This window comes from Lissotriton helveticus, chromosome 9, assembly GCF_964261635.1.
Source record: "Lissotriton helveticus chromosome 9, aLisHel1.1, whole genome shotgun sequence".
NCBI lineage: Eukaryota > Metazoa > Chordata > Amphibia > Caudata > Salamandridae > Lissotriton > Lissotriton helveticus.
The window spans coordinates 405524448-405537273 of NC_136070.1; the positions used below are offsets into that span (position 1 = coordinate 405524448).

At 40.4% G+C, this 12826-nt stretch overlaps 1 protein-coding gene across 3 annotated transcripts in view; it reads right to left on the reverse strand.

Annotated features, from left to right (window-relative positions):
- Positions 1-12826, reverse strand: part of BEGAIN (brain enriched guanylate kinase associated) — a 951845-nt gene that overhangs the window by 147066 nt on the left and 791953 nt on the right. For all 3 annotated transcript variants that reach the window (XM_078662071.1, XM_078662070.1, XM_078662069.1), the window contains one exon: positions 1037-1144. In XM_078662071.1, coding sequence (XP_078518197.1) covers positions 1037-1144 — 108 coding nt within the window. The remainder of the gene's footprint in view (positions 1-1036; positions 1145-12826) is intronic.

Here is a 12826-nt window from a genome sequence, read left to right on the forward strand (position 1 = left end):
AACAACTTGAACTGGGATGTGTTGCTGTAGCTTCTGGTTGGTGAAGGGCTTTATATCTGCACTGATGATCCGTGTTGGGTAAAGATTGTTTTTTCGTTTAGTAACTTATGTTGGAAACTTTATATGATATAAGCCAGTCAGATTGGCTGCAGTAGTGTGAGATGTCTGTGATGAATGTTGAAATCTCAGTTAGGTCTGGGTGGTAAAGTGGAGGACTTTGTCAAGATTCTGGCAAGTCTAGAGGGATCCATGATAGAATCACCTCAGAGAACTACTTGAGTGGCATCCAGGGAACAGCTTTTCTTACCCAATGACTATTCCAACACTTACTGGTATTGGAAGAGATCTTCAGCAATCATTGTTGTGAATTTCTTTTTGATGAATTTATGTCATGGAATGAAAATCCACTTTAGGGAATGGCTGTTTTCAGAGCCTTCTTCACAAGATATCTTTTGGAGAGTCCTCTTTGCAAAACATCAGTTCAAGACTAACCTCATTTACCAATATGGATTTTCACTACATTTGTAATATCAGCCCCCGAGGAAGGGACAATCAGTCCTGAAATGCATTTGGACCAGCTTATAAGCTAATGATCACAATCTCATGGAAAAGCAGAAAAAGATATTGTTTTTTGCTGTTCACCAAATACATTCTTTTTATCAAAGAAACGTTTATAACTATGATTGTTGGAAATTGCTTCCAAAACTGACAAGAGTTGAAGTAGCCATTACGACACAAAAACTGTGAATTTGGTCTTAGTCCAGTAATTCACTCAGGTGGTTCCATCATGTATTCCTCTGCACCCTGGACTGGTGGGTCTGCCCAGGAGCATACGTAAATTGATTAACTTTGTACAATCTTAAACAATTTTGAGTCCTGTGCTCCAAACACAGAGCTTAAATACTTCTTCTAAAGACTACAGGGAAGACCAAAGATGAGGCATTATGCATGGGCAGTAAAAACTGTTAATGATGTGGTTTATCTTCAGAAACTATCAGCATTTTATAAAAAACAATATCAGTAGATCAATACTTACATTGTCTTCTGATAGCTTATCTATTGTCACTTTTGCTTCTATTAGATGGTTATTGAGCGCCAATACTTCATGGCCTAGTGCTCGTTTTTCCTCTTCATAGTGTTGCCCCTGTGAAAAACAGAACAATTTAGTTGATACATTCCAATCATTTCATCATTTAAATCTTGTTTCTATTTTAATTACTTTTTAAATATTTCATAATACCTGTATCCTTGGAAAAAGGTTCCGACACATTTGAAATAATACAATACTCATAGATGCAACCAGAAACTGGAGTATTGTGATGGGAAGAAGATGACGTCAATATAGAGCTGAGAACTAAAGACACTGGGCCATATGTACGACCATTCCAAATTGCGAGTCGCAATTTGCGCTCAATTGTGAGTCACAAATTGCGAGTCGCAATTTGAAATGTGCGATTGCCAATGGGGTTGCAAAATGCGAGGCTCATGAATATTAATGAGCCACTCGCAATTTGCAACCCATTGGGAATGGCTGGCCATCCCAGGAATAGTGGCCTGCTGGGCTCAGCAGACCTAAATGTCTGGGACTGCTTGTCAATAAACAGTTATTTTTTTTTAAATGCAGCCAGTTTTACTGCCTGCCCTTAACAAATATTTTTAGAGCCAGTCACAAAGGGGAAGGGGTCTCCTGGGGACCCCTTGCAATTTGCGACTCAATTACCATCAAAAGGGTGGTAAATTGTGAGTGTTTTGCAACCGCACTTGTGGTAGCAAAAAATTCATACATGGCTAAAGAGTCGCTATTAGGAAGGGAACGCCCTTCCTAATAGCGAGTCTCAAAATAGTGTTTGTACATGGGCATGTAATTTTTGCATGCGCCAACGGGTCGCAATCCCGTTTGCACACGCAAAAACTGGTCGTACATCTGGCCCACTATCTGTTGTAGGGATCATTTAACAATAATAGTTCGTTAAAAATAAGCAAATTTGTTTTCACATAGTTTTTATTTGTATTTATTAAAACCCTACATACAACCCCCAAAGTGCCATATCTCCAAAGTGTCTATGCCCAGATGCATCAAGCAAAAAACAGGTCGCACACGGGCAGATTCTCATAATCTGCCCCTTTGCGACCGGTATTTTTGCATTTGGGATGCATCATCCCAAATGCAAAAATCGCAATTAAGGAATCTCTAAATTGAGATCCCTTAAATTGCGATTGCATTTAAGGAATCCCAAATTGAGATTCCTTAAATGCAATGCATCAAACTAAAAAAAATAGCGATTTCGCAAATAGGAGTAGCAAATTACCATGAAGTTGAACTTCATGGTAATTTGCAAAAACATTGAAAAATGCACTAAAGTGCATTTTTCAAAGTTCCATTTTATACACACACATGCCCTTAGGGCATGTGTGTGTGCAAGATGTACCCATATGCAGATTTCAGGGGGGAAACAGGGTGTCCTTTGGACACCCCTGCACCCTTGAAATTGCATTCTCAATTTGCGATTCTCTAATTGCTAATCGAAAATTGAGAATGTCTTCCCATTCATTCCTATGGGCCTCTAGGCCCATAGGAAAGAATGGGGAGGTATTCCTTAATTGCGATTCGCAATTAAGGAATTTTAAGAAATCGCTATTTTTAAAGCGAGTTCTTGATGCATGGCATTTTGCAATTCCTTATTAGCGAATCCTTATTTTTCGCTAATAAGGAATCGCAAAATGGATGCTTGATGCATCTGAGGGTAGATATTTAATTTGTTTGAACAATGTCATGATAAAACCAAGCTGAAGACCAATGGAGAGCTTTACAAGATCAATGTAACATGAGGATGCACATTAAGCACATCACTAGATTTAATACAAGATTCAAGAATTGTTCAAAAGACTATCCAAATACAAATAACATACATTAAGAAATAATGCAAAATCGAAGAAAAAAAGAACAGGAAAAGCAGCAATGAAGATTAAAGTAGCATCCAAAACAAAGGCTTTGAACATGAGAAAACAGAATGATTTGAAAACTGTTCCAGCAAAAGGGAAAATCCTAAGGTAGAGATATATATGGCATTCCACAAGTGTGGAGTGTTTTAGAAGAGAGAGCCCAATTTCAGAGTTCTGATGTTTTGAACTTGTCATCTCCAATTTCAAAACTCACCTATTCCTATTTTTTGTGGTAATATAAAGCTTGACAGAGAAGTAAGCTATTTGTTTGCAGTTTTATATAGCACAAACTTGACCCGAAGGTATTGGAGCACTTTACATGAGCACCAGTTACATTACACAAGGTCACATTCAATTTTAGGCATGGGAAGAGTAAGTGGCTCGACCAGAATCATAGGATATTGAACCAACGTCAAGACTTTACTTGGTTCACCAATTTTAAAGTCGTCTGCTCTGGCTGTCATGCTACATACTCTCATTTTTAAGGCAAACAATTCGCTTACAAATAACAGAACACTTTAAACATAATTTGAGAGGAGAAAAAGTTAACACTTCAAAAAAATAGGAGTGTTAAATTATATTTCTTCAAATCTAATCAGTACATTTAGATTACACATACATAGGAGACATATTTAGACGTGAAAGAAGAGCAATCCCAGTGGGGACATCTGAACAACCAGAGCTGTATGTTGAGGAGAAAATCAGAAGATTTTTAAAAAATCTTACATTTCCAGTGGTTATATAAGCTAGTAGGAACAAGACATTACCAATGTGAAACAAATGACGAAAAAGGAGGAGAACAGGCAGCCATGATTGGCCAGAACATCAACACAAACAAGATGAGAAGTGAGAGACTATGGCCCCGATTTTAAGCTTGGCGATAGTTGGTAGAACCCTCCTATCTAGCCACCCTCTCTTGTTAGATACCTGATTCAGAGAACCAACTATGATGACTCCTCCATAACCGGTTAGCAGAATCCTCATCTGATCCCTCCTAGCCTATGGTGCATCGTTTTCGGGAGGGGGGGGAGGGGGGATAGATGGGGTGGTACACCCCTTTATAATTTCCTATTTGGGTGTTTGCCTCAAAATGACAGTCAGATTAGTCGCCAAGTAAATCATGCAGAAAACATCTGGCAAAAAATATGATATAGTCACTTCAAATTTGAAAAGGTGTATTTCTTCAAAATGCAGAAATATTCACTCTGGTACTTCAGATTATATCACTGTTTGATGAGAGGCCTTTATTAAAGGGATAGTTTTAAAACATGAACCCAGAAATATTAATTGATCCTTCCGCCGTTACGAAAATGCCTCTTGTGAAGGTCAGGCAAGTCAGTATGTGGCCAAGATTCTTATTATATAAACAGTGCAAATTATAGTCATTTAAATCAAACACAAGGTTATTGTACAGAACACCTCTGGAGCTCATGCTTATGGATTTCTCCTATGGGTGATAATGAAAAAAAGAAGCTGAGTGAAATAAAACATTTGCCTAGAATCACAAAATGTTTTCAGGCAGGGAAGCTGAGATTTATCTCAGATTTTGTGGTTTCTCATTGAGCAATTAACCTATTAAATTGGTATGTATGTCTTTTATCCTTTATTGTTAATTATTGGCACATGACATTGGAACATGGTGACAGGCACATGAAAGCTCATCTCCTTTAGGCTCGAGGGTTAAAGATGATCTCGAGATGAGACAGAATTAGGCATTTGGATTGAGCTTTTAGTGGCTCGCCCACCTCTAACACTGGGCCTTGGCAGAGTGACCTACAAAGATATGTGAAAAATCACAGGCATGGCAGAGTGCGTAGTATGATGGGGCCTCTGCCTGTCACTCACTTCATAAAAGTATGCCAACTGCAGGATTTTCACTTACAGCAGTAACTAAAATTTGTCTCTGGACTAGGTCCCTGTTGGGTCCTAGATTCATGTCCTTTCCAGGCAAAAAACAATGCTTGAATTCCCAACAACGACTGTAGTAAGCTGCGAGGTAATCCACGACACGAATGCAGTCCCTGTTAACATTTCATTTTAACTTCATCTTGCAACCCTAAGAGAATTTTTTCCCCATGTTGTGCTTCTTTAGTTTTTCTTGTAACATGTACTTTTTACATGAACACAGTCACCACTAGGCGTCTGGGAGTGCTATTGTTGTGTGTGAGTGTTTGTGACAGGGCACGAGTGAGACCTGAAGGGAGAGTGAGAACCTGAAGGTAGTGTGACTTTCTCACAGTTCATTTCAGTGTGTCATGAAGGTATTCAGATTTCACGTACTTGTAATCCTTGGCCTCTGTACAGAGCGTGCAGAATTGTAACTGTGATTTTATGGCAAACTCTGTGAAGAAGACATGCAACTCATAAATATTGACAGTGCCAAAGGAAAATGCTTAAATCTGAGTTGATGGGATTTGTGTGTGGGGGCATGGGGCATGGTGAAGTGAGGAGATGAACAGAAGTATGTGCAGAAGATGAGAGTGACAAGAAGGTGTAAAGAGGAAAATGATGATGTGTGAAATATGCAAATGATTTCAGAAGCATATGGGAAGAAAAAGTGAGTGCGTAACATACTGAGAGACAGGAGAAGGAAGTAGTGTGAAGAGAAACAGATGCGATTGAGACACTCTGAAGACCACCTCTTCTTCCACAGATCTTGGCATTATTTAACTACAAATTTTCAGAGTTGAAACCTTTTCAATGCCAATTCTTTACACCAAAATCATTATTGCTACTCATTTATTTGATTCTGCTAAAAAGCATTGGTAAAGCTAATAGATCTGGATTATTCTTTAGATGGTTGTCTGTTGTTGTCTTATATTTCTGGATGCAATAACATACACCTCAGAGAGAGACACCCAAATACTGGCCAGGTGGCATGCTTTATTAAGCACAAGATTTTAGTTTTCAACACCCATAATTACGTAAGCCATGCCTCTTATAAACGGATTCCTCGTTGCACTTCTTTGCCAATGTCCCTGTTAAAGATACTTCACTTTTATCATAAAGCACTGGCCACCCTGGATGATGACCACAGTGATCTGATCAATGCACAGTTATGTAGCTTAATACTCCTCTCCGGCCTTATGTGTACGCTTAGTAATTGAAGTTCGCTCATATGTTCCCCACTGCATTATAGGATTTCATCTATCTGATTCCGTGGGTGTATATGAGAAGTATCAGACATAGGATCTGCATTCCAATTATTTTATCTGGCGATGACTGGTCCAACAAAATCCAGCTTTTTTCACATTCACCAGATTCAAGATAGATCTTCAAAACCCCCAACACTGCACCACTAGCTTCCCTTATGCTCTGCCTGTACTGTCACCCATCTGTCTCTGCAGTGTGACAGTAGGTCACAATGCCAATGTTTATGGTGGTACCATATCTACTCAGAGAATTGCACCCCAAACAGGTACATTTTACAGATAGGTCATTAGCATCCCAAAGATTAGTTCTTATAGCTCTTCAAGTTGTATCATTCTGAGGCACTGTAAATAATGAAAGTTGTAAATTTGGACACATGGTAAACAAAGTTGCATGTGTGACCTGAGAACTGGAATCAACATGTCAACAACATGCTGTGCATCAATCCGAGATGGCCCATTACTATTCTTTCTGTTATAGACTTCTCTTACAGTAGTAGCTAAGTCAAAAGGGCAGATTTTGTGTCTCCCAATGCAGTTCAGAAACCCCAAAATCTGTGGTGGGTTGTGTGACAGGGAGGGAGCAGGAGAGTGCCATATCTTCAGAGATATGTCTCTCTCATCCCCTCTCCCTAGAGCAGAATGTTGCTGTTGTGTGCCATGCACATACCGTTATGCCATAGTGCAAGGGTGTGTGCAGGACTCTAGCATACGTTTTGTACTGGAAGGATTCTCTTTCAATGAAAAATACTATGTCTAGACAACTTTTAAAACTTTTCCTACTTTGTATGTATGCTTTAAAGTGCAGCAGAAATGCAAAGTCAGAAACAAAAGGTGTTATTTTTCTATGCAGAATCCTGTCTCACATTCTTGGTAGATACGGTTTTGCATCAAAAAGAGTGGGTGGTTAAAATAGTCCAAGAATTCTCCAACCTGACAACCACAGAGAAAATCATCCACACCTCCTAAGAACTTTGTGACTCCCTGTTAGACTACCTCCACAGGAAGATCACCAACATCTACAACCCTCCACCTTCAGTCCTAATAACCTCAACCAACCACCAAACATAAACCAAACATTACCACCTGGTCTCCGCTCACCGCCCTGACCACCCACCGCCCTGACCACCTCAGCCATCCTGTCTTCCATCCACTCAGAGGCGCCCACAAACCCAATCAGTACACAACTCAACAGCACCCTCAACACATAGATCTCCACAGGAACCTTCCCAGACAAATGGAAACACACAGACGTCAGACCCCTCCTAAAGAAAGCCTCACCGACCCCAGTGAAATAAAAAATTATCGTCTGATCTCCCTGGTTCCCTATACGGCCATGCCCTTCAAGACACTAGACCATTTATACAGCTCAACATGTGCACAAAGGAACCAGCTCTAAATGCAGCAGTATCAAGGTCAATTACATCCATCCATGCATATATATATCCAACTGGTCACACATGCACACTCATACACACATTGATACACATATCACAATCATACGCATATACCATGTTGCTGGATGAAAGAAAAAGATGACACGACTTCTGTTGGCAATATAGTGCAGAGTTTATTTAAGAAGCAAGCGCACGTGCAGAAGCCAGTCAGCTCCGTGAAACTGGAATCTGAGCTTTGATTTACAATACGACGGGGAGTTTCTTTTATATTCTTGTGACCTTGAATACATTGTGCATTTGAATATTAAATTAACATTTGCTAAAGTACAACATTATTATCAAATGCAATAATTCTGAAAAGACAGCTAGTGACGTGGTTACTAAATGCGACTCAGGTGCACATGTTATCAATAGTTATGCTTCCACACCACCGCTACACTATTGGTGTCCTTGGCTTTTCTCGTACTTGAAGCCTAGCAATGCCCTTCTCCCTACACATCTGCTGCTTGGCAGGGCCTAACCTTCTACCTATTCTGCTCCTCTGTGCTACCTTATCTACATATTTTCTCAGATATGTATTCTTGCAGTGCAAGTCTATGACCTTCCTTTTCAACTATGCCTAATTATATTTCTCTACTCTACTGAAACTCTTATCTACTTCCCTCTCTCTGTGGGCTGACTCCATCTGTGCTCTTTTTTCATTCTGTTACCAAAGACAGCTTAGGCCTGTAGTTCTCCTTTAACACGTACATCTGTACACATCTTTCTGTTGGTGATTTCATTGACAGAAGTAGGCCTTTTTCATTTTCTACATTCACTATAACAATCACATACACAAAGTGACATTTAATGCACAGATACACACAAACTAACCATCAAACATCCTTACACAAATACCCATACATCAACGTTTTCTTTTCACATGTAATTTCCAACCACATTCTCCATTTATCTACGCATCCATCTTTCCACACAAATTCAGAATTCATCAAAACATAAATTCAGCCTCTCACTCATCAAACTGTCCACTATCCGTGTTTCCATCTGTTTGCTCCTGTATAAATACTGCCATTCACCACTCCACATAACACATAACATGACATGTCATATGCATTTTGTAAGTGAACGTTCACACTTTTCGGGCATCTTGGTGCTGAAATAACTGCTGATTATACACAACCATCCATACTTTACCATTTTACTTCCTTAACCATCCACGCACTTCACAACCCACACATTTGAGAGAGAAGATTTCACTGATATTTCCTCATTTTTACCTGCTCTGTGACAGTATGAAGCATGTACACTGCAGCTGTAGTGTCAAGGACAAATGCTTTCACTGGACTTATCATGATGCACCTGTTCCTGGAAGGAGGGAAGCTTGTACATCAGCCCTAGCTGTACCTGTTCCAAGAGCAATGGAAGCCTGCATTGATGTTGCTCAGCTATACACTCTTGTGTGAGGAATGGTGTGGTTTACTTTTTGTGTGTAGATGGGAATCTTGTCAAAAGATGCACATGATGTATCTGTTATATCTATTGTGTGAGAGAGGAAAACTTGCACTTCAAATGTCTGGCTGTGACTGTTCTGTGAATTACAATTGCACTGCAGTTGGTGTGCTCTTCCTATCCTGTGAGGAAGGGAAGCTTGTACTCTCATATTTCAGAAGCATTAATTACACACAGACTGTTGTGTACCTGTCTGTTGATGCCACAGGGTTGCATCTGGCCATGGACTCTAACCATTAGTCCCTATCTTGTTTGAAGACCTGCAGGAATGATTGACACATTTCTCAGAGAAAAAAACTCAACATTACTCTCTGGGTAGATTTACAAACATTTTGCTCTTGGTTTGTGTCAAATAATCGACACAAACATGTGTACATTGTATTTACCTTCCAGTGCAGTTTGTGCTGGAAAGTTGCTAAAAGAAATGACTTTGCGTCAATGGGGCATTTCCTGGGTGGTGCATGAACATTCCCATTAAACCACTGACTATTATTGACAATAGTAGACCGATCTTTGAACCAATAAATAATGTCTCTGTGAAGCTGGTGTAAAAAAGGAGAAATGCTTTTATTTTTTCTAACTTTTCCCACTTTGCACTGTACAGCACACATCCAAAGCGGAAAATGTTTTAACGTTAGTCTCAGTATTGTATTTTGTACTGCAAGTTTACCCTTGTTGTACAAAACCTATGCCAGACATGACAGAGACAACTTTGCACTATGTTGCAAAAGTGTGTGATTGATGCTATACAGCCTGATCGCGTACCAAGCCACACTAACACATCACCCTACACCATCATGTGCACAATGCAGCTCAAAGTCAGTTGTCTAAGTGTTTGCTCCCTCAGTGGTACATCCTTTCAGGTTATATTGGAAAATAGTATCCTATCATTAATTAACATATCTATTATGACAAAGTTAGATTATACCTACTACATCCACAAACACTTAGGGGCTGATTACGATCTCGCTAGGAAAGCCCTCCATACGACTCGGATCCGGAGGACTTTCCTACCGAATTGCACTCCGTGAGTCCGAGCATCCAATTCCAATGCACCCTGTGGTAATGGATTCGGATTGCTCGGACTCCCATTGAACTCTATGGGAGCCTGAATACTGAACACGTACACTGGCTCCCATAGCAAAAAGGGGTGGTTGGGGAAATGCATACACCCTGAGGCGAGCACCCCATGGTGCCCACCATACGGTGCACGCATGGAAAGGGGGGAACCATGGATACCCCCAAGGGACCGATTCAGAGTGAAGGGGGGCCTGCCTCAGCCCCTCGAACTCCAATTCCCACAGCCGTTTTGTCTCTCTGAGACAGTGTTGATACGGCTGCCCGACTCGTGCATCGTACTCACTTGTTCAGAAGCCGGCTCAATTGCGCAGCACGATTCGGCTGCGAACGAGTCGGACTAACAGTTTCGGGTCTGGAAACGATTTGGTCAATGTGGATGAGATCTTCGCATCGTAGTTGGTCGTTCGGAACAGGGGAAGATTTGTTCGGAAACATAGCCTCCAAATCGGATTTGCACATTCTGGAACCCCTTCTGGAGGCCTTCCTAACTAGATTGTAATCGGCCCCTTAGAGTGGCATTAAAGCCACATAATAAGGAAAGGCAGCTAAAAACTTAACAACCACTTGAAGCCGATCAATACACCACAACCTAACTAACCCAATAGCATATCCTTTAGCACACGAATCAACGCACACGATCTTCATATCTTTACATTTGTGTTAACATTTCTATATTTTCTATTAAAGTGGAGAAAGACAGAGAGATACCTGGTTCTAGTTTGCTGTTTTCATCTAGCCTGCCTTTCTTGATTCCTCTCTACTTCCAAAGATAGGTCTGCAGCTAGGCCTGGGCTACTGAACGTTTTGCTCTCACTGCATATCCTAAGTCTGGTTTGCTGATGCTAGGTTTGGACTTATGCTAGCCTACACTGCTGGGTCTCTGTCCCCTACATTGCTCTGAGAAGGAACTGGATGAGAGTGGACAGCAGAGTTTAGGCTATCGAAGTGAGGCTGTATGCTGACTGGCATTACTTTTCAAAAAAACTGACAACGAAAAGCTCTTACCCTGCCCTTTTCCACCATCCAGTGTCCCAAGCCCAGCATAACAGTGTAGTTGGGTACACGTCCTTGCTCATTGGGATATTATAGATTCCCACCCTTCTAACATTATTGACCAATTACACCCCAGATGACACATGATACTAATGAATCTCTTCTCAAACAAATCTAAATAAAAAAAACTATATTAAACAATCCATCTCTTTGGTTTAGCTATTTTTTTAAATAGAAGAGTCAACCTAGATCCCAATTGTCAACTGTTTACTACTACCATGAAAAATCTTTACAGGTTGATATTTGTGTGCATCTAAATGGCCCTTATGGGCACAAGCAAAGTCCTTTGAACCAAATAATCCTGCCGATAATTTAAATACTTTGGATCTGTAGATTTTTACAGAGGCAGATGGCCCTCTTGGTTGCACAAAGTCTGCTAGCAGGGTATGCATTTCTGCTGTTGTAAGTGTGGGTAAGAGGTGTTAATATGCATGCTCCTTGAGATGCTTCATGGAAGTGCCCTACGGATAATATAGGAAGCAACCACAAGGCTGGAACATTCAAAGCATTCACCATCACTGCACAAGTACATAAACATCTAAAACATGTAGGTGTGTTTGGTGTAGTTAGCCTGGAGCAGGATTAGGGAACAGCACCCTGTTTATTATGGGTTCACGATGGAAAAATATTTTCTGTGTTGAAAATAAAAAGAGACAAGAAATGAATGCATCTTAGAAATTGCTTATCCTAAAATTACAGATGTTCTGTTATGCGGAAAATCTGCAGGTACATTGGTCAGGGTAGCAGGATTCAATAAGAGCAATAACATGCACATCATAGGTGCAAGCAGCAAATTTAGGGCACTGCTCATTTTAGATGAATCAATGCGAAAGACTTTAACTTCTCCAACTTGAAGGCTAGATATTTACACAGACGTGCAGATGAGTTGAACATATATTACTCACATTAGGGTCCCCACTGAATGCATTTATGCCAAATGCACAGATAAATGGTTAACCTAGAATGTTGAATATGAAATGTAATCATTAAAACTAAATGTAGAGTAAGGATGGCTGACACTTGACATTTACAGTGAACTGAATATATTTTAAAATGCTGAACTCTGTTAAATCTGCAAGGATAAGCTCAGTGCAGCACTTCTATCTTTAGTTTACCTCATAACTATTTTAGTCCAAATTCAAGGTAAATGTAATAAATTGTAATATATTTAGAGCTATACACAGTTGCAAGGAAAGGTATTCTGCCCACTAAATCTGCCCAGATGTTTTGCTCTTTGACCATCTGGTATGTGGTTTATTTACTGTAGGTGAGTCTCACAACCTGTGACTCACCCACGGTAAATTCACAGTAATTAGACTGCGCATGTTTACCACCAGTGTCTGCCTTTTAAGATAAGGCTGCTGCAAAGGTAAGGGGTGCTTGGCTGGTTACTTGTGAAGATGTGTGTACACGTGTGTGCTCATGTGGAAGGGTTGTGTGTGGAAGACTCATGTCGTGTGGAGCCCGGTAGCTGCACACAGGTTGTCTAACGCAGAGGAATCTCTGCAGGATTGGATATTGACCTGGGTTAAGCCTCATAATGTTAGTGTACACTCATAGGGAAAGTCAGTGTAGTTTACTGTCTTGTCTGCAGTGATACTCCAATATACATGTCAAGATACGTACAATTGTGATTCCCAGTCTTCAGGGGAGCAGCATGATGCCTGAATCCCATTGCCTCTCTCAGACCTTTCC